The sequence below is a fragment of the Neodiprion pinetum genome, chromosome 3, assembly GCF_021155775.2.
Source record: "Neodiprion pinetum isolate iyNeoPine1 chromosome 3, iyNeoPine1.2, whole genome shotgun sequence".
Taxonomy (NCBI): domain Eukaryota; kingdom Metazoa; phylum Arthropoda; class Insecta; order Hymenoptera; family Diprionidae; genus Neodiprion; species Neodiprion pinetum.
This window is the reverse complement of record NC_060234.1, coordinates 18,505,336-18,529,397: the sequence shown is the minus strand read 5'-3', so window position 1 is coordinate 18,529,397 and position 24,062 is coordinate 18,505,336. Positions and strand designations below refer to the sequence as shown.

General features: G+C 36.6%; 1 protein-coding gene across 6 annotated transcripts in view; it reads left to right on the top strand.

The window, feature by feature from the left end:
- Positions 1-24,062, top strand: part of wake (wide awake) — a 292,797-nt gene that overhangs the window by 10,201 nt on the left and 258,534 nt on the right. For 2 of the 6 annotated variants that reach the window (XM_069134083.1, XM_046615327.2), the window contains exons 1-2: positions 23,371-23,429; positions 23,606-23,742. In XM_069134083.1, coding sequence (XP_068990184.1) covers positions 23,421-23,429; positions 23,606-23,742 — 146 coding nt within the window. In that variant the 5' untranslated portion in view covers positions 23,371-23,420. Of the gene's footprint in view, positions 1-164; positions 258-23,370; positions 23,430-23,605; positions 23,743-24,062 lie in introns of those variants that run through there. The other 4 variants (XM_069134081.1, XM_069134080.1, XM_069134079.1 and 1 more) reach the window with 3 other exon arrangements.

Genomic DNA, 24,062 nt, shown 5'->3' with positions numbered 1-24,062 from the left:
CACTTCAAGCAAGGGTGAAAAGTATACCGAGTTTTCATTTACGACGCAAATACGGATTTTACAAAATTTTACAAATACAGCTGCACGATTTATCGATAGACCATTTTCCAACTTCCCATTTCTCTGTTTTCAGAGAACAAGCAGCCTTAGGCTGACCTTCGGCCGCTCTTCGAACTTCCCGTTTTCTAACCGGAGGTTCCAAGTTCACGGAAGAAAAAATATCAATATCCAATTCGAATGTCGCACTACAAATTCAGGTGCGTGTTCAACGATTCAACAGCCCTCGTGTACCACGTTACATGAAAATATTACAATTTTTCCATTTCGAACCACCGCAATGGATCCACCGTTACAAATTTCGGAAGTCTGACCTTGATATCTTGAAATTGTGATGTATCTTGAGAATTGCTCAACGGATTTGAATGAAAATTGGTACCGTGGGGTTTTTAAGGTCGCTGATTATGAATCTAAAGTAAGATTTGCAAAATTTTCATTATCATTATTATTATTTTATTATTTCACCTCGAAACGAGTTTGAAAACGGGAAGTTCAAAGGCGGGCTCGTTGTCGGCTAATCGATTCATCAATTATTCAAAGAATCGTTTCTTCGATTGAAAATTAATCACCCTCATTTGTTAATCGAATAATCGTGCAGTTACGTACAAACGTGTTCCGATTTGATCGGAAGCTTGCTTAGAGGATGCCTGAAAATTGGAAAATTTTAAAATATTACCGAACGTCGACAAAGCGCAGCTTTTATTTCACCCTTGGATCGGTGAAGGATAAACAGATGGGAGCGTGTGGAAATGGCGGGGCGTGCAATAATTTTCGTTGTACAATAATATTTGCGCCACCCTCCGAATATACTTATATTATCGGAAAGCCAGTTTTCACAAATTTTCCTTCAAGATAACTTTATCGCATCCCAAGAGTCCTGAAGATTTTTCCGTGCAACTTTGGCACGGAAAATATGGCGGTGTCTTTAGTTTGTTTGTTTTTGTTTTGCTCATATTTTTACCATCCCGATGCTCTTTATTCCTTCGCTAGTGTCTGACTAAAGCTGTAATGAAGATCCTGAGGTCATCTGGGAACGGATGATCTGTCATCATATCTCGTCCGAAACTGTTCTTCGAACTGTCATTTCTTTTACGCCAATTTATTTTTCATCTTCGTTATTTTTTTTTTTTCATTTTCTCCGTTTCCTTCATCATTTTCAAACCCACCTTTGCCCGCACTTCGATCAGGGTTCAAAGGCGAACCAATCGAGTAATCAAACGATGAGCGCAATACATATCGCCATGTATATTTGACGAGAGAAGCCGTCTGCCTTTTGTATTCCCGCGTTATTTGACGCTAACGGAGCGCAAAATGCGTTGGGAAGTATCACGTTCTTAATTTAAAGAAAATTCAATTACCACGGATTTTTTATTGATAGCGGTTTTTATGATTGAAGAACCGTTAAAGCTTTTCCCGAACATTGAAAAGTGCGCACGCATACGGTATTGATATTGATTAAAACTTTGTTGAATTTGACGGGTCAAAACTAGGGTGAACAAAAAATTCTTCCTATTGAAATAACACATTCGTGTAGAAGTTTGACAAAGTGTAAGTTCCATTTTAGCGATTTTTCTCCATTATTTGTAAGTACTTGAAAGACTTTTACACAGAAAAGCAAAAATTTCTTCAATCTACTCGAATTCGATGCTTCATAAAATTGTGCACGCGTCAAGTACGCTGCTTGAGTAAAGCCTTTTTTCAAACCGGAGAAAAAAATCATTCCAAACTTTTTCAAAATCATGTGTATTGCTGGTTCTTTGGTTTTAATAATTAATTATTGTTTCAGACGGTACTAAAATAACTTGGAAGTTTTTGACTACGTAAATTTCTAATTTTCGGACTAGCAATGAATGCATCACTGTATTTTTTTATTCCACAACAATCCGTCTCATCAGGCTTAAAATTGATAAACCGCGCACTTATTACACTGCAGTATTTCAATCTGCGGGTGCCCGAGAAGAAAAAAAGTAATTGAAGTATGTAATATGCTTGTTATCAAGTCTGCTGTAATTTATATTTCAATCTTATTCTGTTTCAATATTAATTACAAAACCTTGACGAAAGAATGTCAAGTTTCTAAGGTTCGAAACAAAACAAATCTTCTTCGGCAAACTATCGCGTTCGCTGATCTATGAGATGGTATTAATTTTCACTCGGTTCAATCCATTTCTGAATATTCTGTACTCGTCGTTCTTATCATTCCCGTCAATTTTGTAAATTCCAAACGTATCTCACCGCACAGCAGGGAACGTGTTATTTCAATTTTACATCGAAGAAAAAAGAAGAAGGCATATCTGTCAGCTGCCTCCTCGGTCTTGGGTCTATCTTCGCAATGTTAACTCGATTACGTGATCAGATTTAAACTCGTCCCAGTGTAGTAAAATAAATTGATTTCACCGACAGCTGTGGGCAGGCGTGACGTATGTTTTGACACAGCACCTATAACAACGAGCCGCGTACACCCCTCTCCAAACAACGAGACTCGCTGACAAGTTAACGAATCGACCGCTCTTTCTCAAATCCCATGCGATACCGTCCGGGTTATATATACAATACGCGTATCCACATATGTATATTAGGGTGATTCCAAAAAAATCATCATTTTTTTCGAAAAATAGTGCTAGTGAAAAAACGATTCGAAATGTCGAAAAAATAATGCCTGCACGCGGAAAAATTTTTTACTCAAGATTTAGAGGTAGCGCGAGTCGATTTTATGTATTTATTTAAGGTTTTTTTTTTCGTAAAATTTAGATAAGATCATAGTTGCCGGTGATAATATATATTTTACGAAAAAACTACAAAAAAAGGTATCTTGTGGTTAAAAAATAATGATTTTTTTGAATCACCCTAATATATATTCATATATTTCGTAATATATATATTTACACTGACTATTATGATCTTATCTAAATTTTACGAAAAAAAACCTTAAATAAATGCGTAAAATCGACCAGCGCTACCTCTGAATCTTGAGTAAAAAAATTTTCCGCGTGCAAGCATTATTTTTTCGTCATTTCGAATCGTTTTTTCACTACCACTTTTTTTCCAAAAAAATTATGATTTTTTTTTAACCACCCCAATGTATACGGGGTGTTGAAAAAAGGTGGATACACCTGGATAGCACGAAAACGAAGTAACTTAGAGATAAACTGATAACAGATTCCCGGATAATTTTTCCCTGGGAATCCAGTGGTAATATTAGTTTTTGGGCCAGATGGGCCCAGGGGGGCCTTATGAGGCCCAACTTTGAAATTTCAAACGGAAACCCCAATTTTCTCGTTCGAATTCGGATTCAGCGGGAAACTTTACGTCCGAATACGTATCAACCGCCGCCGGGATCATAAGGCCCTCCGTAGTGTCGTTTATTTCGATGTTGAAGAATGCTGAATACACCTGGATAGCACGAAAACAAAATAACTTACAAATAAACTGACAATGGGTTTCCGAATAATTTGACCCTAGCAATTCAATGGTGATATTAGATGTTGGGCCCAGAAGGGCCTTATGAGGCCCAACTTTGGAATTTCAAATTGGAACCCCCATTTTTTCGATTCGGGACCAAGAAGGGACCTATGACCCCGGCGATGGTTAATACGTATTCGGACGTAAAATATCCCGCTGAATCCAACTTCGAACGAAAAAATTGGGGTTTCCGTTTGAAATTTCAAAGTTGGGCCTCATAAGGCCCCCCTGGGCCCATCTGGCCCAAAAACTAATATTACCATTGGATTCCCAGGGAACAATTATTCGGGAATCTGTTATCAGTTTATCTCTAAGTTACTTCGTTTTCGTGCTATCCAGGTGTGTCCACCTTTTTTCAACACCCCGTATATTACATGCAATATACATCTGCAGGCGTTCCCGAAATCAAGGTGCAAAACAAAAAGAATCAATCAAAACCCAACGCACAACGGGTAAAGCAAATTAAACATGTGATATACGAGTCGAATTTCACTAATTATTAATCGAGACAGCCGTGACAACGTTTTTGTTGCCACAGAGTCCTCGTAACTATTTTCATTCGTTACCAGAGCCGAAAAATACTGGGATTTTGGTTACGAAATGAAAACGAGTTTGGCAGCGTTTTGTATCAGAAAATCTAATACGTGTTACTATTATTTTTACTATCGTCACTCGTACTGTATTTTCTTCGAACTGTTGTAACATTTCGATTTCGATGCAATGATAAGTTGATGATGAGACCTTATTGAACTGCAAAATGTTGTAAACCAAACAGACAGATTTAACGTCACAATAACCAGAAAATGTAGTATTGACAACTGTAATCACACTAAATAGCTTACAATTGTACCATATTTAGCTGTGATACTAACAATATTTAAACTCAGATTTTTCGAATGATATCCACTCGTTGATTAGAAATTTTTAGTAACTGTAACAAGTGAAGTTTTTTACGTTGCAGGGGTTAGAAAATTCATAAACAATTTTTTTTCAGCCAATCAAGAAAAAATTACAAATCGAGCAGTCTCTGAGATTCGTATGGTTTCATCGTCCATAGTTGCAGCCATGGAATAAGCAAGAATGAAATGTTTCAAATTTTCGAAATTCAATACGAATATTCCAAAATACGATAATTTCTGACCACAAGTGTAAATTTGTCGAAGAAAATAAATTCAGGCATTGAATAAGTGTAAATATTATTGGCTCGCATAGAAATTACATAAATGTCAAATACTCACATCTCACCTTCAAGCGAAGGCTTGTCCACATCAACGGTTGGGAAATTTATTGATATTGCAATTTATGTCGGGGCGGCAGGTTTCGAATTCCAAGCAATAACACCTTCGAGAGGTTCGTGCCACATCTAATTCATCCTGTGACCCACGATTTCTCACCCGTCATTAAAATAATTCCTTAAATCCATATCGACGATCTGAATACCAGGACCGGGATGAAATATTCGGACAAAGTTTGAATAAATAAAATATACTGACGCTAAAAAAAGAAACAAAAACTGCCACGAACTAAAAAAACGTTCGAACCAAATATTCAAATCGTTATCGAAACGAAAATAATATTTTTTATAACGTTTAGGGCCTTTCTTCTACCAATTACTAAACATATTTCAAGTAAAGTTTCATATTGCCGGAAACTATACATCTCGACAACGAAGGCTTTCGCACAGTCAATATTTTCTACAGTAAATATTTAAACGGCTTGTGGATCGGGAAATGATTAAAGCCTTTCGTCGGTGTCGCTTGATTGTTATTTGTCTTTTCGACCAATCACGTCGCTATTTGCACCGGTTTCGTTCAAACGCCATGCTTTTGACATGCACGAACCAGCGGAAGTTTATAAGGTTTCAAATTCGAACTGCCTGTCAAAATACGCTTAAGGGATCGTTCCATTGTGAAATTTTCAAAAAATCGTTTTTTTTTTTTTTTTTTTTTGCATTAACGCATAGTATAGACTGTTATAAACATTCTAAATGGTATCGCCGATTGATCGTAAGTACACGATTTATATGAAAATATCTCTCTCCAAACTTTAAACGCGTTTTTCTCGGAATGGTGTTTTTCAAAACGGCGTCCACTCTCAAAAGAAGAGTTTTCAAGCTATCGTTTTCAAATTTAAGCAGAATATTCTTCACATCATTTCCTATCGTGCTATGGAAGGATTTTTTTTTTTTCTTGAAATCTTCCTATATTTTTCTACTATAAACTGTCGAAAAAAATGCTACATTTGATCTATTTTGTTCAGACAGCCGCCATTTTGTCAAATTTCGAAAAAAAAAGCTTCCATAGCCCGATAGCGGCTTTCCTATAGATTAAGAATTTCTTTGGAATTTTTGTTTCAAATAAAAATTAAGGCCGCAATTTAATCATGAACGCCATCCAGAAACTGGTTTTTAACCTGAATTTTTCAATATTTTTTTATGTTATAAAAATACCAATAAATCAACTTAAAAAAACTCGTTTTGTATTCGGCATTCTTGCCTCGATTTGCAAAAAAAAAAAATTAGACTTATTACTTTATCCAAACAATAAAAAAAAATTGACGAAAATCAGTGATTTTTCGGAGGGTCACACTGGAATGATCCCTTAAACCCACATCGCCAATTGCAAGAATTTGTTGCGAGAATTTAGGAAAAAATCTATAACCAAAGTTAAGGGAGTGAAGGACTACAGTCACCAGATTTGAGTTCATGTAGTGATTTTCTCCCTTGATTTACACAAGCTCCGTTGATTGGGCTGAATTATATTGTTGTCGGTTGAAGGGTCGTTGGTCAACTCTCTGTTCCACGGCTTCCTTGGGTGTGCAGCATGCCTCGTTACCCGGCGATTCATCGCTGTATTTCTGTACAGGACCCACCCTTGTGTAATTAAAACTTGAGTCGAGCATCGCAATCGGAGATTACAATTATGTCGTTACACCGCGTCTGCGAGATAAGAATAAAATGTACGTGAAAATTTTTACGGTTAATCGAATCGTCAGATTGTGAATGAAAAATTAGGAATGGAAAATAAACGGTTAAAAAATCTCCAGTGACGTTGGTTGTATAAATTTAAAAACATTAGAATCGGATGTACATAAATACCAGAGTTTCAGCATTTTTGAACGTTTTAATAAAATAAAATTGTTTCGCAAAGTGTTCATTGCATAGCTTGCTTTGTTCGAAGTTGCTCGGATTCGTTTGCATTGCATAGTGAAGATATTTTTCATCTACGTTTACAATCATTGGAGTACGTAAGATTGCTCGAGAATTTTCAAACGGTTTTTTTTTCTCTCTTTTACTAAATCTTGATTCAGACGATCCAGTCAATCCATCTTTAACCTTTATGCCAAATAAAGTGTATCTACACTTCTCGAAATTATTTCGTAAATTTGTTTCAGAGGAAATGAGACTTTGTCCCAATCACCTGTAAAATAGAAATATGTCAAAAAGTTGTAGAACAGTTTTTGGAAGGACGTCGGATCTCCATCAAATACGGTAAATCGTAAACGTTTTACAATTCTTACTTTTCCTGAGTGATCAAATCTCTTCAAACTTCGGCAAATGATAGGACTCATGATTATGCTTGACGGTAGGTTCGAAAAGTTTCGAAAATTGAACAAAAGCACTGAACATAATCTCACTTTGAGGTTATGGTACGCAACTGATATTTGAACCCAACGTTTTTCACATTTACACGTCAATTTTCGAACATTTCCATCTATCCCACAAGCACAGTTACAAATACTAACATTTCTCAAGGTTTGAAACGATTGAGTTACCCTGGAAAGAAGAGAATTGTAAAATACAGTTTGTTCACTTCGTCGGCACTCCGACCTTCCCTTAACCGGCTGATTATTACTTACTGAATTTGTGAGGAAGTGGTTTTTCAGTCTTCTCTGCCTCAGTTCCTCATCGATCACGAACACGCTACCCAGCCTTGATATATATTTCACTGATTGAGTTGCAGACAGTTAGCAGATATAACCCGATGCTAACCGCTGTGGTCAGGCTAATTGGAAGTATGGCTTACAATTAATCTTGTAAGACTCAACACTTTTATGGATCTTATGGTCGCTGAATTTTTCATAATTTTCGAAACTCGCACATTCGGCATTGGCGAAACATAAATTACGGGACATTTATCGAAATTGCTTCAAAAGTTATCGTTATCATTGTTTTCTTCAAAGTATGGGGTTGAGTAAAGTAAAGGTAATAAAGTATTACCTAATTAAAGAACTCCCAGCTCCTGAAGAAAAATTTCGAGTAACCATACGATAAAAAGTCCCAGGCAACCGTGTTCAGATTCTCAAACTGTGTTGACTAGTAGTCAGAACCTGACTTGTCGTTTCGCGATGCGATTTTAATCGCAATATATTCTGTAATACTTTTTAATACCTTATCGGGCCCCATCATATTCTATTTATGTATTAAAACTGATAACATATCGCCATGAAGAATTTGATAACTGGAAAGTAGAAATTCAAAACCATGCAGAAAAAAAAAATTATTTCTCAAATACAGAAATTCGGATATAATTTTTTTTGGTGATATTCAGGTTATATCACTGTAACAATTACACTTTTATTCGACTCGTGTAATAGAAAACATTTTCTATAACCCCGGAACTTTGAATGCCGGTTGGATTTTCACTGTTACGAATTATTGACGGCCATTTTCGAAAAGTTGCCAAATTTCACAGCAAAGAAAAGGCCATCCGAGTTACTCGTCATTCGTGGAGCTGGTAATTTTACAAATGAGAAAAAAAATTTGAATCTACCGGCAATTCTATTGTTAATATAATTGATTTTCAACTGCATATCATATTCTTTTTAGATAATTGTATTATTAAAACTGTAGGGTTTTCCGAAAATAATCGCATGACTGAGTTTGTGCTCTTGCTAACTCGTCTATCGGCACCTTCGTCGAATCGCGCATACATAATATCAAGGTATGACACAGTTCTATGAATTCTTGTTATCTTGTAACGCCATGGCGATGCGATCGGCCATTGCAAATACAGATTACAAGTTCTCCTAAATGAATATTCTAGGCTGGCAATCAAGGTCCCGAGAATCGATGTAAGCGTTCCTGAAACGACGATGCGCGCATCGTGTATATTGTGTAGACACGCACAGCGTCCGGTCGTAAAGTTATCTCTAAATACCAAGTGGACTCGGGATTTACCTAGCTTTGTATTTATCGTGCAGCCTAATCTATAGACGATTCTTTTCGGTCGTCGGATATTCACCGCATGGTGCGACAAAAAACGAGCTAAACGACCGTGGAATTATTTTACGTACCTTCGGTATCTGGCATTAACGATCATTGTCGGTTTTAAAATAAGCTTTATTCAACCCGAGCTTTGAGCCAGGTAATTACTCTGCCGCGCGAAAACGAAGTACGGTCATCTTGAGGGAAAAAATTAGAACTTGATTGAAATTGTATCTCCTTTGAGGTAATTGCACAGAGTGAATTCCTAACGACTGCATGGTCCGTCGACTGCTGAAATTTAATGCGCATGCGCTACGATGTGAGAGCGTCGGTTTGCCAGGATGACCAACCGTCATAAACGTAACGTCCGAAATACTGACATTTGTCGCTGATAGCTGTGCTCAACGCTAACGATTGTTAAAATTTTTGAGCTTATGTAACATCGCGGCGAAATGTTGTGTAAATTTATGACGGTTGTTTGCCCTGGTAATCAGCCGCTCTCGGATTGTAGCGCGTGCGGATTAAATTTCAGCAGACGACTGACCATGCAGTCGTTAGGAATTCACTTTATACAGGCAAACTGTATCGATAACGATTGATAACGATTGTTTTTATTCACCGATAACTGCTATCAAAAGATTTGACAGCGATAATTGATAGTTTAAACAAACATGTAGAATTTCAGAGATTACCAATCTGGAAAAGTTAACTTGTGTCGTAGAATCGCAATGGACGTATTTGGTTGTACTTTTAATTTCTACGATAAGTGGTGTGTAAGTAGGTATGAAGAGGTACAAGAAAATTAATATGAACAACAGTGTGCCTGATAAAGCATATTCTCACCAAAAATCCATAGAACGGATATGTACCAGATAGAGTCATTGTATCGTTTATCAAGATCCCTGCTTAAAAATTAGCTAAAATCTTGAATTCCTGGTTAAAATCTGCTCCAATCACACCGAAAACCAATATTAAAGACAGTTTTACTTCGTTATACTTAATCAGAGGAATTGTTTTATCGCCAAATTACATTTTGGCATCGCTGAATGTTATCTACTTCTTCACAAATGTTCCGTTGGATTTAGGAATGGATGTATTCAAAAAACGCTCGCAGCTCATTTCACCTAATGTCACTGTAAACATTGGAGCAGCAAACTGTCGCACTGAACAAATGTTTTGAAGCTTCCATTTTTAAATTTAATAATATGGTGTTTGCGCAAACCTTTGGTCTGCTTATGTGGTCACCTCTTCCTCCGATTCTAGTAGATATTGCGATTGACGATTTGGAATCACATTGTATTAAAAAAATAACCTTACGCTACCATTCTATTATCGATACGTGAATCACAGTTTCACAGCCATACCTAAACAGTCTGTTTCATAGTTACCAAATGTTTTCAACGGATTTCACCCAAAATTGCCAGTTATTTCAGAGACGTAGGCAGAGAATAAAATTAACTTTCTGGACTTTACTCTCATCGACTACTCATCTATCATTCAAACAAATTGGTACCAACGGCCAACATGGTCACGAAGATATTGAAACTTCAACTCTTACCAACCTAAACCGTATAAAATTGGTACCATTACAAGCCTTGTTTACAGAGGGATAAAGCTTGCAAATAATTGTTACCATAAGGAGAATATCAAGACCATAAGGAATGTAATGCTAAAAAATGATTTTCCTCCTCACCTACTTGATAAAACTGTTAAATCTAAAATTCGTAAAATACGTAATCACATCGTAAGTTCTGACGAGAACAACAATTTGTCAAGCTTTATTGCGATACCTGATGTTGCCGGTTTATTCGAATCTTTGAACAGAACGTTTAAGAAATATGATATTCAATTTGTTGGAAAAAGCTTGTATGACTCGAGATCATTGTAACTATAAGCATTATAATGTAGTGTACAAGACCTCTTGCAATGACTGTAAAAAGTTATATATTGATCAAACTAGTAGAGACCTTTCCGTAAGGTTAAATGAGCATAAAAAAACATCAAGGATCATGCGGTACAGTTTGATCACTTGTTTCACTGTAACAATGGTAAATTCTGGCACGAAGAACCTCGCTATTATAAGCGTTTAATCCTTGAAATGTGTGACATTTTAAGTCATACCGAATCAGTCAACCTTAGGCAAAACGTAGAAAAATTGAGTGACACCTACGTGAAACTTTGAATAGATGCTGGTTTTTATAAGTTACCGGCTCAAAAAAGGTTGAATAAAGAAAAAAAGACGGTTCCAGAATCGCTGTTATCACCTGATAAATTTCCAACCGATTAAAAAACGGCGATGTTAAAAATACTGTCAAGTTAGTATGGAATGCCCCATTCATGTGAGTATCATGCATTAATTTTAAAAGACCCCGCGGTTAGATTGAATACACAAATCCTCATGAATATACATTAAATACCGAATATTAAATATTTGATGTGACAATATTTTCCAACCGTGGAATTTTTAACGTATTGTATACGTACAGTGTTTTGAAAACAGAGCAATAAAGATATTTTCAGACCATCGCATTGCAATATTTCTGCTTCAATGCTGCAGAAGCGACATACATTAAAATATTTCAAATGCATTGGTTGCACAAAACCAAAATACCTGAAATACCCAGTAACATATTAAACCCTCATTCGATATTTCCCCATCGTGCTTCTCGTCGATCGTAATCATACAGATCAGCTGGCAATGAGAGCGGGAATGTTTTTTTATTTTTTTTTTGGGTGTGAGAAACTCCACAAGTTATCCAAACAGCTTCCTCACGCTGCGAAAGGATTTTACTATGATTTTAGAGTACATTTCCTACGTTGGGTTGCGAATTAAACTCTCAAAATAAGTCGTTAACCTCAAGCCCCTGATTCGGAAAATATCAAGGCGCGAAGGATTTCTGTTTTCTCGAACTGACGTCTCTAATCGGATTTTTTGTAAGGTCATTAATTGCAAAAAAGTGTTTGAAAAAAAATAAATAGCCATCATTATTCCGGGATATTTGATGAGGATTTTAATTTAGAGACGGCATAAACATCTGAAACCGATCTAAAACGAAGCCAGAACAAATTTTGAAAGACTTCCGATTTTTCGGGTGGCGTACATCTAGAATTTTGAAAAACGCGCCGAATCAATTTGGATGAAATGTGAGTAAAAGAGAATAAAAATATAGCATTAGTGATCGACTGCGCTTGCGCAAAATAATTGAACTCGATTCGCCGGCTAGATATAATATTCTACCGCGGTGATATTTTCGTCCGCAAGGCAGGGTGACCAACCTACTCGAAACGGGGTATGAGATGCCAAACTTTCGCGCGTCAAGTGGAGAATCGAAATTATGTTGTTACAATGACTGATAGCAGTAATCAGTCGTCAATAGGATAACATCAAAAGTTTTCCAAGCCTCCCCAATCGCTATATCAACTATTTGAAGTCAGTTAACCTAAAAAAAGTTCCCATCATTTACGTAACTTTCATAAGCCGCGCTTGACAGGTTAAGCTTGAGTTGGCCACCCTGCATAATATGACGACGAATCCTGCGAATGCGCAGCTTGTGACGATGGATAATCCTCGAAAAACAATAAAAGAGAGAGAAAGAGAGTACAAAATATAAGCGGATGATTTTAATAAGTAGTAGGCGAGAAAAGTCGATTTTAAATTTGTGTCAAACTGAAGTCCGTGACGTGTGTGCAGAGAACTAAACTCTGGTCAGGTTCCAATAACCAATTCACGACGTCATTTAACATTAACAAACTGAATATCACGTTAATAAATCAAAAGTACACATAATAAACGATTTATATTCGATCTTATACCCTTAATTCATCTTTATACTATTTTATGGCTTATTTCAGATTGAATTATAGTTTTATTATCTACACTTCGTGCTGTCCATTTGTATTCAATGTGTTGAACTATCAAGCGAAAGTTGACTTGCAGCGCGTAAGAAAATTTCTGTCTTTAAAATTTTTCTTTTCCAAAATTGAACGGTAAAAACATATAAACCCGAAGATAACTAAATGATCAGTTAATATTTTACACTATTTCAACTTATTTTTGTCTATTTTTCTTTATTTTTCTATTTCTTTTACTTTCAGCATACCTAAATAAATCGTTACACGCTGGACGTTGAATCTGCCACCTTTCCCCACTACTTATCGATCAGTCGATGGTCGTCTCAACTCACTTTTCAAGGAACTGTAAAATCGAATACCGCAGCTTAGAAATTTGAAAACAATGTCACGATTTATAAGTCACTAACAAAATTTTCTAACTATTCAAGAATAGTAGTTTCACTTGCGAATATTCATATTCCATCATCATGCCGAGACTCTGAGTTTCATTGATAATCTTATCTAACAATAAGTATAAGTGCCTGCAGCACGTGTCTTCATTATACGCTGTACGAGCTCATGCTCACAGATACTCGAATCACATACACATTCCTACGCCCACGCTGTACTTTCAAACCGGAGGGCTAGAATTTTGTAATTAAATAATATACCGAGAATGAGGTGGTGGTAGGCGGTATATGGGTACCTACCCGTACCCGGGTTGGCGAACATCGCGACGCCCTCGAGTCATCTGCGGAAAGCATACTGAGAAAAATTTCATTTGTTATAGTAACTAGAAAAATTCAGTAAGACAGGTATCGTTAAAAAAACTGTTTGAATATTGTTGGAATTACGAAAAACGAGGTACGCGTTACCATTTTGCGCTATTTTCGATCCTTTTTTGGTAATTGCAACGCGAAATCAGTTTGTTCGATTTACTCTACTTTTTTAGTTAAATGAGGCTTTAACGTCAATTTATTGTTGTACGAGCATTAAATTTTAGCAACAGTTACTAGAAAATATAGCAACAGTGATCGTATTGAGAAAGAATAGTAACGGATACTATATTTTCTGGTAACAACTACAAAACTGATGTTCACTTTGTACCTAGAACTATATTTTTCGATTATGGTAAAAAACAAAAATAGTTAAGGACTGAGCGGTAAGCGGAACTTAAAATTTCTCTAAGTGTAGTAGAAGTACCCTGTGCTAATTTAGATCGGTTTCGCAGTCGCGCACGTTGGCGAAATTACGCAAGCGGGACGCACACTCTTGGGCCGGAATTCGAAACACTGGACTTATAGGGTCTCAAAACTAATTCACGTCTGAATGTTTTTCGAGACTTTGCATTCAAATGCAAAGTTTATACTTAGAAAGTCAATATGGCGGTCTTTGAAACGAAAATATTATCAGATCCATCAATATTCGGACCCTGCGGTTTGTAATGTCGTTAAATTTCAGCCTAACATTCGTATTTAGAATTTTTTAAATGTAAATTCAATGTTTTGGAAGTTGAAATGTAAAAAAATCCATCGACATGTAAGAATAAAAAAAAAAAAAAATAGCTGATGTCAAAAAGTGCATGGTTTTGTATGTATTTCATCACCAAGTATAAAGATATTTTACGGTATCTGGAGAGATATAACTTCTAAATTATCTTTTTGACACAGCGTGCGGTAAGTTCGTTTTACCGTGCCTGCGAAACGTGCGGTAAGTGAATATTACCTTTACAGCGATCTCTAGAATTGTAATATCATACTCCTGCGTACTGTGTATTTACCAGATTATAATCGATGTAAACACACACGGTGCTAAGAAGCGAAGGCGATGCTCAGATTACTAACATCGATTACATAAGATCATATTAGCTTTTCTACGTGTACCAATACCACTTTTATCAGATCTTATCGCGAACTTACCACAACTTGTGTCAAAAAATAGTATACATAACTCGTGCTAAAGTAAAGTGTCGCACTGGTGCAAGTATCACCTACTTCCCGCACTTGTCACGTAATGTACTATTTTGCACACAGAATATACAGGCTTATCCCTCAATTCATGAGACTCAAACTTAGTATTCATGTACATACTTCATATTCATGCTGGACTGACCAAAATAACTCTGGTCACTAGATTATGTATCAGAAATATATGATTTCATTCATTGCAAATCACACACTTTGGTAATTCCTAGAACCGTTGTATACTACTACGTTGTCTAATTATTCCAATCTTTAAACATTAGTCTGCGTTCTTTACCCACGCGGGAATGGTATAACAAGCTTTGAAGTTTCTATGAATCATCTTCACCATAGTATACCTAATTTGTCATTCAAATGTCATTCGAGTTATGGAACAGGAAATTCATTGGGTTGATACAAAAAAGAGAAATGAATATAGCTCTATCGTAAACTATTCAATGTAAAATATTTCTGGTCAAGAAAAGAATTATTCCGTGTGAAAAATAAAGTGCAATGCTATTGCGATTCGTTTATATGTTTTGCGTCAGGTTTATTCTATAAGTGAACCACCATGAAGAACTCCGCAATAAAACACATAACTTCAAACTATAAGAAAGTAGTTAAGTTTTGGCCGTAAGGTGTGTTAATTATAAAGTTCAGCACGAGATACGCTAGTCTGATTAATTCTCGGCTATAGGCAGTTAAACTCTGCGAAGCTGTGAAAATCGGCTTACTTATAAAGAACGATTAAACTCTGGGATATTTCATGCGATTACAATGATTTGGGTCAATTTTTTTTTTTTTTGCTAACGAAATCTTGACAAACGGTCTGAAAAACACTCAAGGAATCTTTCGTGAAAGTACAATTATATTGTTTAACTGTGATTGTTGACGACAATCTGTTGCATCGCGTTGACAAGAATCTGATTTTGTCGAATAATTATATTCGGACATTTTTTTTTTAAAACCATCCCAAGAAATCCGTATGGTGAAGAAAATCAAAAACGCCAGGGTTTAATAATTTTCATGTTCTAATTGCAAAACTTTTTGAACGGTATTTTTTTTTTTGTTTTCCTTACGTTTCCAGGTCAAAGTCGATGAAATTCAATGGATTATCACGCGGAATGCTACGAGTTTTTTCAATTTTTAGCCGGACTAAGAAACCGCTAGTAAAGGGTGAGCAAGACAAGGAGAAGAAGAAGTGGCGAAAAAAAGGGAAAAATTTAAAACAAAGAGACGCGCAGACGTGAAAAGAAACTCGTTCCGTGGTGTTTTTCGATTTTCAGTCGGTAAAAACTGAACTGCGACACAACGTTGTAGCTTGACGGTATAATTTACTCCCCCAGAGGTGCAATTGTGAGTTGCTCCAGGAGTTTCGCATTGTCCCAACTACTTGAGTTCACCGGCTGCAGCGATGTGGATAAAATGGGTTGCTCGTGAAAGCGGCAAACTGCAGCGGTAGGTTCTAGAAAACCGCAACCGTGAAACAAATGTGTCATTTTTCAATAGCTAACACTGAAATGTAGTGTAAAAATTAATTCCTACTCCAAATTTATCCATTATTAGTCAGTTATTTCTACGAAGATTTTTCTTCTTTTTTTTTTTTTTGATTAACCACTTCATGACAATTGAATCCGTCCTCGTGGAAACCTACCATTTCCGACTATGTTGAAATAAACATCTGACAAACACTGGTAAATTGGTTACAAACTCTGATTATTTCTCATTTTGTTCCGATTTCTTTCATGTAATGCGAGAAATTTTGAGAAATTGTCGAAATTTTGGAGACAGGCATTTTCAGAATCGTAATGTAAAATTCTAAATTCAAGGTGAATTCTGTGGAAAAATCGAAATTGAACTTTTCGCCAAAGATTCCTCTCAAATCAATTTCCAAGAACGATAGATGGTTAAAGAATTTTAAAGATTTTGTACGGAAATTTAAAAAAAGACATTTTGGAAAGGGTTACGATACATTAAAAAAGCTTTCATCTTCCTAAAATTTTCGTGAAACTCCGTGTCTATAGGTGACTATTTTTTAAATAAAATCTCCATCAGATCTCAAAAAGTGTTTGAATTAAGTAAAAATAATACAAATATAATGAAGAATAATCGGAGCTCATAAGACTTTTTCGAAATATTATGTTTTGCACCGTTTAGAATTCTGTTGAAAAATGGTCTAAAGTATTTCTCCACCACGATGATCCAAATTTTAGTTGATGTAATCTCAAAAAACCTTTCCGACTAGTTACATTCCCCTTCAAATTTACTCGACATTTTGTCACATGGAATTACGTTGAATAAATGATTTATGAAAATCGTAGCAGTTTCGGCAAAGAAATTGAATATTAGTTTAATTTGTGTAAACAGAGAGACGAGCATCAAAAACCGTATTCATCGTAACGCCTACAAAGCTGTAATGTTCTGAAAATGATTTGAAGATTTCTGATTTTGAGTTTGAAATATTTTGAGTTCTTCCTTAACAACCTCAAAGAAAGGCAAGTGCTCACTTTCTCTTCGGATTGCATAGATTAGAAATTTACCAAGATTTGCGTGCAACCTATTTTTCAAATCAAAGCCGACGGGTCGATTCTAGTTTAGCTGTTATCGATATCGTTGTTTTATCAAGATTCTCACTGATTATGATTTTTTATCAGAAATCTTATAGTCGACTTTACGATTCGAGGAGTGTTGAGACCAGGGTGCTCGGCCTGAGGTAGTAGGTAATTCGTAATGTGGGGAAGACGAATAAACATCAGACGTCGTGCCGCTGCGGTTTGCAAGACCTGCTGCATGTACGTATCACACATAGGCGGATATTGCTGGGTGATGACAGGTCGCATATCGAGCAGCCGCGTTCTCTGGCTGGAATTTCGTGCCCTGAATGCTCAGGTCACTCGATATATGCCGCAGTCGCTTACCCTAAGCCGGACTTACCGCCGTTGACTTGGTTCGATACAGCTGGTCGACCTAAACTGCTGACTCAAACCGCTGTCAAAATGTCACGGCTCCGTTGACAGTGACAGCTGTGATGGGTAGATTGCTTTATCCGTAATATACCTGTACGTATAATACCTACCGAAACTCAAACGAGCGCCGAAAGCCAAAGCCGATTGCCCCGGAAGTTTAGATCTGACAATAATTGGTCGATTGGCATCGTTACTAGAATCAAGTAAGATTTACGGCTGATTTTAAGATCATGTAGTATTTCTACCCTTACCGACGGAGCAAACATGTCCTTTTTTTCCTCCTGTATTAAATAAACAAACGAACGGCTAGGGTTCAAATCTCAACGGTGCATCACTCTTTTGCAGCGGGATTCAGGAAAGTTATTCATATCCCGAAAATCGTGAAAAAAATTCGTGGTTTTTTGACACATGTATGATACTATTCTCACATTTCCCGCAATTCAGAGGCCAAAAAGTGCATAGCTGACATACTTCACGCGATTCCGGAAAAAAATGAGGAGTAAAATGAGCCATCGTGAAACTGTTTTCACGCAATATTGAGATCGCTAGACGAGAACTAGGAAATAAATAATTACGTAAATAAAAAATGCTCTCACGATCAGCTAGGCACATGACCGAGCGTTCCTTACATTCTGATACAAAAGAACGATGCACCGTTAGTGTGAAATTTTAACACTTTCCGTTGCTTTGTTTATTCAATATGAGATGAAAAAGGATGGGTTTGCTCAGTCGGTAATAACTGTCAAAGGTTTTGAGGCTACGTACACTGGGGACAATGAATCTGAGACGGTTAATTTTTTACACCAGCCAGTTAAGTTGGCAATGCAGAGAAACCTACAGCGCCACAATTGGCCGAGCGCGAAACAAATTCAATGTCAATAAACGTAACGTAACCCATGACCGTCGAATCTAACCTTGGAACAATGACTTGTTGGATTGACACCACGGTCTTACAGATATGTCTGGGCACTCCAAGCCCCTTCCTATATAACACAGCGTGACCGTCTTGAAGCCTGTGTTGCTCAATTTGTGCACCAAAGACCGGAGCGCTGCAATCTCTGAGGCCGGTGTATGCGTACCATGATGCGTACTAAGTAGGCCTCTCCCTCACTAGCGCTAGCGGCGAAAATTCACAACATCGGCTTCATTTTCGAGCACGGTTATACAGCCGGAGTGCTCAAACCTGTCTGTAAGACTGTGATTGACACGTATTCTAAGGTTAGATTCGACGGTCATGGGTTATGTTATGTTTATTGAGATTGAGTGCGTTTCGCGCTCGGCCGACTGTGGCGCTGTAAGTTTCTCTGTGTTGCCAACATAACTGTCTAGTGTAAAAAAATTAGCCTTCTCGGATTCATTGGCCCCAAGTGTAAATACATCGCGGCAAATTGTCGTCTAAATTTGTAACGGTTGGTCGCCCTGGCCAATAACCACTCTCGGATTGTGCCGCGTGTGAATTAAATTTCAACAGACGACGGACCATGCAGTCGTTACGAATTCACGCTGTATAATTAATAAAGACGAAGCTGTGCCAAATAGAAAAAACGTTTTTCACTGAAAAATCGAGGATGATTGTTCGATCATTTTATTCTTCAACGAATTCTTCACAGATTGTCCGAGGTTAGATTTTGGGTGATATTCATTGCCAAGTCAAATCTTCGTCATCTGTAAATTACAAAAATTACACTTATCGGATTTTTTTATTAACTGACGAACTCCAGAAATAATCTGCCTCAGAAGATTCGCACTTTATATATTTATGATTTGAATAAGCTACTGTTCACCAAAATCGGATAAGCTATGTGGATTTTTTAGTAGAGAGATGCTATAATAATCTGATTTCTATGACCCTGCCGTTAAGGGGTTTTTCAAAGGTCTTTTGGGTATTTTTTTTTTTTTTTAAGATAAAACATTGAATTAAATTTCTCATGATTTTAACATTATATTTCTTGATACTTAAACAAACTCTGTCAGCTTGTTGGAGACGAAATATTGAAGGTAACCTAATGTATACTGCGCGATAAGAAAGTATGTGGAAAAAATGTAGACACGATATCTCAAAAAGCACTTGACTGATCCTGCTCAAAGTTTTACAGCATATTTATCATATCTGAACCTATTACGTGTACTAAGATAATCATAATTGCTTTGGTAGTAAAATTTAATTTCTACGGTCGGAATGTAACAGAATCCTCTTCGAGCCTGAACTTTTCACGTCATGTTGTCCAGTACGTGAAACAAAAAAAAATTTTTAAAAAAGTTGTTTTCGGGCTCGACACACTTTTATAATTAGTAAAAACGTCGGAAGTTCAAATGCTAATTTCATCTAGGTAGTTTCTATATTCAGTACGTTTTCCGTCGTTTTGGCAAATTTTAACCTGTATTCCATTTATAACTCACAGATTTTATTGCAGACGTGATACATTCTAGTTGTTGCGGAAACTACGAATCAGAATAACATGTGTAACAAATTTCACCAATTGGTACCAATTGTTTCGAAATTATCGGGTAAAATGTCGAGAAACGTCATTTTGAGTAAGATAAGTACAAAGTCAAATAATTCTACACCATTTTATCCCTAAGCGATCAGCTAATAACTAGTATTTTTCTTCAAACAACAACAGTTTGTTTGTCGTTCTTTTTTTGCTTTACTCATCTTTTATTTTACTTTATCGTTGTCGCAGTCGGTTCCGCAGTTTTTGTTACACAGATTTCATTTTCCTTGATGGCTTTTCACTTTTCGTTGTTATAAGCTTTCTTAATTTCTCAACTATTGACTTATAGTTTTATAAGAAAATTCAACGAGACTACATTGAGTAAAAAAGAAATTTATGTCGTGTAATTGGATTGACAGGTCAAAAAATAAATTGAAACGAAGATTGCGAGGTATTAATTCGATGTTGTTACTTTGACATCTTCTCGTAGGAATGAGAGCGAGAGTTGGCTAAGATGAAAATCATCAACGTGGCAACACAGGTCAAGACTTTACCTACAGGTTTACGAAATTAGTCATATTATAATGTTTTGAGTTAGGCGGGTTTATTCAAACGCTACACTCCTTTCTTATTTGCTTTCAACAGTAGGCGCGCTATTTAAACTAGTAATTTGTAAGTGATTCGAAGAAATATTTCAATTACATTTGCAAATTGCAATTTGTTCGAAAGAATACTTCAATCGCATTTGTATTTTGTAATTGATTGGCAAAAATATTTCAATTATATTTATAATTTTTAATTGATTCTGAAGAACATTTCGATACCATTTTTAATTTGTAATTGATTGGAAATAAAGGTGTCGATTTATTTTTCAATTTGTCACTGATCTATCTTTCAACTATAAATTCAATTTGTAATCAATCGATTGGGAATTCGCCCAACACTGATTACAAGTACGAAAGGTGGGCGAAGGAGTCAGATATCGCCCTTCGCGCATGCGTGTGACACACGCTATTTTATTCAAAACTAATGAAGAAAGGAAGGAAGAATCGAGGTTAGGTAACTTACGCTCATTCTCAATGACAGAGTGCGTGAAATTGAGTTGTTTGAAAGGACGCATGCGCCAAAAGAAACCCTAGTATGTAAAATATAGAATTTCAACTTTGCGCATGCGCCAACATTGTTTTGCTGGGGTGTCCAAAAATGGGGCCTTTTACACAGGCTCCACAGACTTTATTAGATACGTTCTTTCACCTCAACTCACTTTTGTTCGATACGTAAGTTTCCTAATTTCGATTTGCTCGTATCAACGTATTTGTTATGCATTTTTACCACACGTCTGGTGAGTACAAGAAAAAAAAAAAAACCCAATCATCCAACAGTTTGTTACCAGAGGCGCGTTTTTCCATCTCTATATTGCACGCGACACATTGTTTCAGTAGTAATAGTTTCCTGCTGGAACGTTTAACCGTAAAAATAATGGGAAGGTTCGAGATTGGAGGTTAGCGAATTTACTGGTTCGAAATATCCAATCAATACACGTTACCATGGGGAGATTTTATGTTCCGCAACGAAGACAACGCGCGAATATATTCAAAATTAACTATGCGACCGTAATTTGGTGTGCTGCAGTTTTACAACTCTCAATAACCTAATTATTATATGTTAATTCAGTGCTAACGGTCTGTATCGGCGGCATCGTAACATCGCTTCGTTATTATCGAAGCGTAATATTATACAGATTGAATTATTCATCATCGTCTGTCGCGGTAATATTCCCGTGTGATCGTCAAATGTCATAATCACGAACTTACACATGTACTGTCGGGCGAATTAATAATAAGCGTTATACGGATCAACCCCCCCCCCCCCCCCCCCCTCCTGCCCTTTGCCTAAACCCGAACCCTCTAGTGTGCAATTTGATCAAAATCATCGTCTGCTACAGGGTACATGTATAGTTATACGGATGGCTAACTTTTAACCAGCTTTTTAGGACAAAAATTTCAATCTGAGCGCAATCTGGATAGATTCTAGGCCTATAAATTCTTACCGATTACAAGAAGTTCGTTGATCAATCTTATCAACCTTTTCGAACTGGATGTTTGATTTCGAATGTTTAAAACTTCATATCATCGTAATAAATATGAGCTTGTATGTTTTTTTTGTGTAAAAAGGTCCGCTCTTTCCCGATGTGAAATTCATGTTGAGGTAGACCCTCAGTAAGTGCCAAGAAATACCTTGGTTCTATATTCTCGATTCTTTACATGCGATGGACCGAAAAATCAATTGTATTCGTGCTTTGTGTACAGAATTAGACATTTTGACTCAAGTTTTGAAATTTTTATACCGGTATGGCATGGAAATGGGATCAGAATTGAATCGGTATAAATATTTCAGGGGTCTCGAATTTGCCGAATATACATATTCTTATAACCATAGAATATTTATGCCGATTCAAGTATTATTCCACTTTCGTTCCATTCTAGAAATTTTAGAACATATTTCGAAATGTCTAATTTTTTGACACAAAAAATGAAAACAAGTTATCTTTTGGTCCGTCGCGTTATACACAGGATTGAAAATGTATAAAACCGTATTTTTTTATCGCACTCCCTGAGGATCTCCCTTAATATGGATTCCATATTCAGCAATATCTGACGTTTTTGCAGAAAAAACACACTTGGTCATATTTTTTTCCCAGTGACAAGAACTACCAGAAATTTTCAGACAAAGGTTCGATTCGAAAAGGTGGCAATATTGATTAGCGTCTTCTCTTTAAACCGTCAGACTTAAGGTTGACTTGCACTTGAGTTACAGTCAAATCGAAAGGTTTATCAACGCAGGCTGAAAGTTGGTGGCTTTATGATAATATTTGCAGTAATTTGTTTCACTACATTCTCCATATTCCTGTCATCCTTTTTTCCCTATCGGTAGATATAATTTTTCAGCCAATGAAATATCAGCGAAAGACGTCAATAAGTAATGAGATTCGAAGTCGGGAGAGACCAGGCGAATCCCACGGGGAGGAAATATAAATTGAAACGGTGTATGAGGCTAATCCAGGACGCGTAACTTCGAGATTCCATGATGTATAAGATCTTTATATTCTTCAAGGTTATAATGTACTTCAAGGTTCATTAAATACTTGTGAACTCTCGGGATGAAGAATTAATTCGCGCGGAAAAAATTGGAGAATACACTTTAACCTTGGATGGAAACTCGAAGCATTATAAACCGAGCTTCAAGCATAAAGAGTGAAAAGAGATCAAAGAACATCTGAAAAGAAATTTTCGACGAAAGAAGTGCGTGCAAAAATAAAGTGAAAAAAAAAAAATCACAAAACAATTAGCATAATTTGAACGAAAGAGAATAAGTAATAAGAAAAAAAAAAAAAAAAAAATAACGTTTAAATTATACTCAAAGAATATAATACCAAGTAACAGAAAAGAATTAATTTGTGAAAGTTTGGATCTGATTTGAAACCTTGTCGAATATTCGACAAATGCAAACGGTATGTTCGCATAAACGCGACCCCTTTCTTTATTCCGTAGAACTTTCCCCCCCCCCCCCCCCACCAATATCACGACAATATGTAATTCACCGGTGAAATCGGGATGACCCGCGAATAATAATACGTCATGTTATTGCGCAATGGTAATTAAGTAAGTTGAAATTGTGCTTGCGAAGGTGTTGACTCGAATAGGACGAAGGATGTCGAGCGGCGAGAAGGCTTCGCCAAGTCTGACCATCGACCGAGCCGCCTTTCTTCTCCTCAGAGTCAAGAAGGCGTTCAAAAAGAAGAAACAGCAGCGCAAGGAAAAGAGGTAATGTTGAAAAAATTTCATTCAACCGCACGTCATTGTATCAGAGTATTTTTTTTCAGGAAATACAGCTATACGATAGACTTGTTCGGTTTACTTCAACCGAGGAGTTGATCACCTATCAAACCTGGCGTGCACTAATCGTGAAATCTGATAAAGTCATCCGAAGTCTCCGCATTCATTGAAATCCAACGAATCGCCGTAAAATTTGAGAGAAATCTCGCGAAGTCGTCTGAAATCTGCGATATCTTTGAAGTTGCATAAAATTTCTGATCTTCCATGACATCTGTCGAAATCACCCTCAATCCGTTAAAATCGTCTCA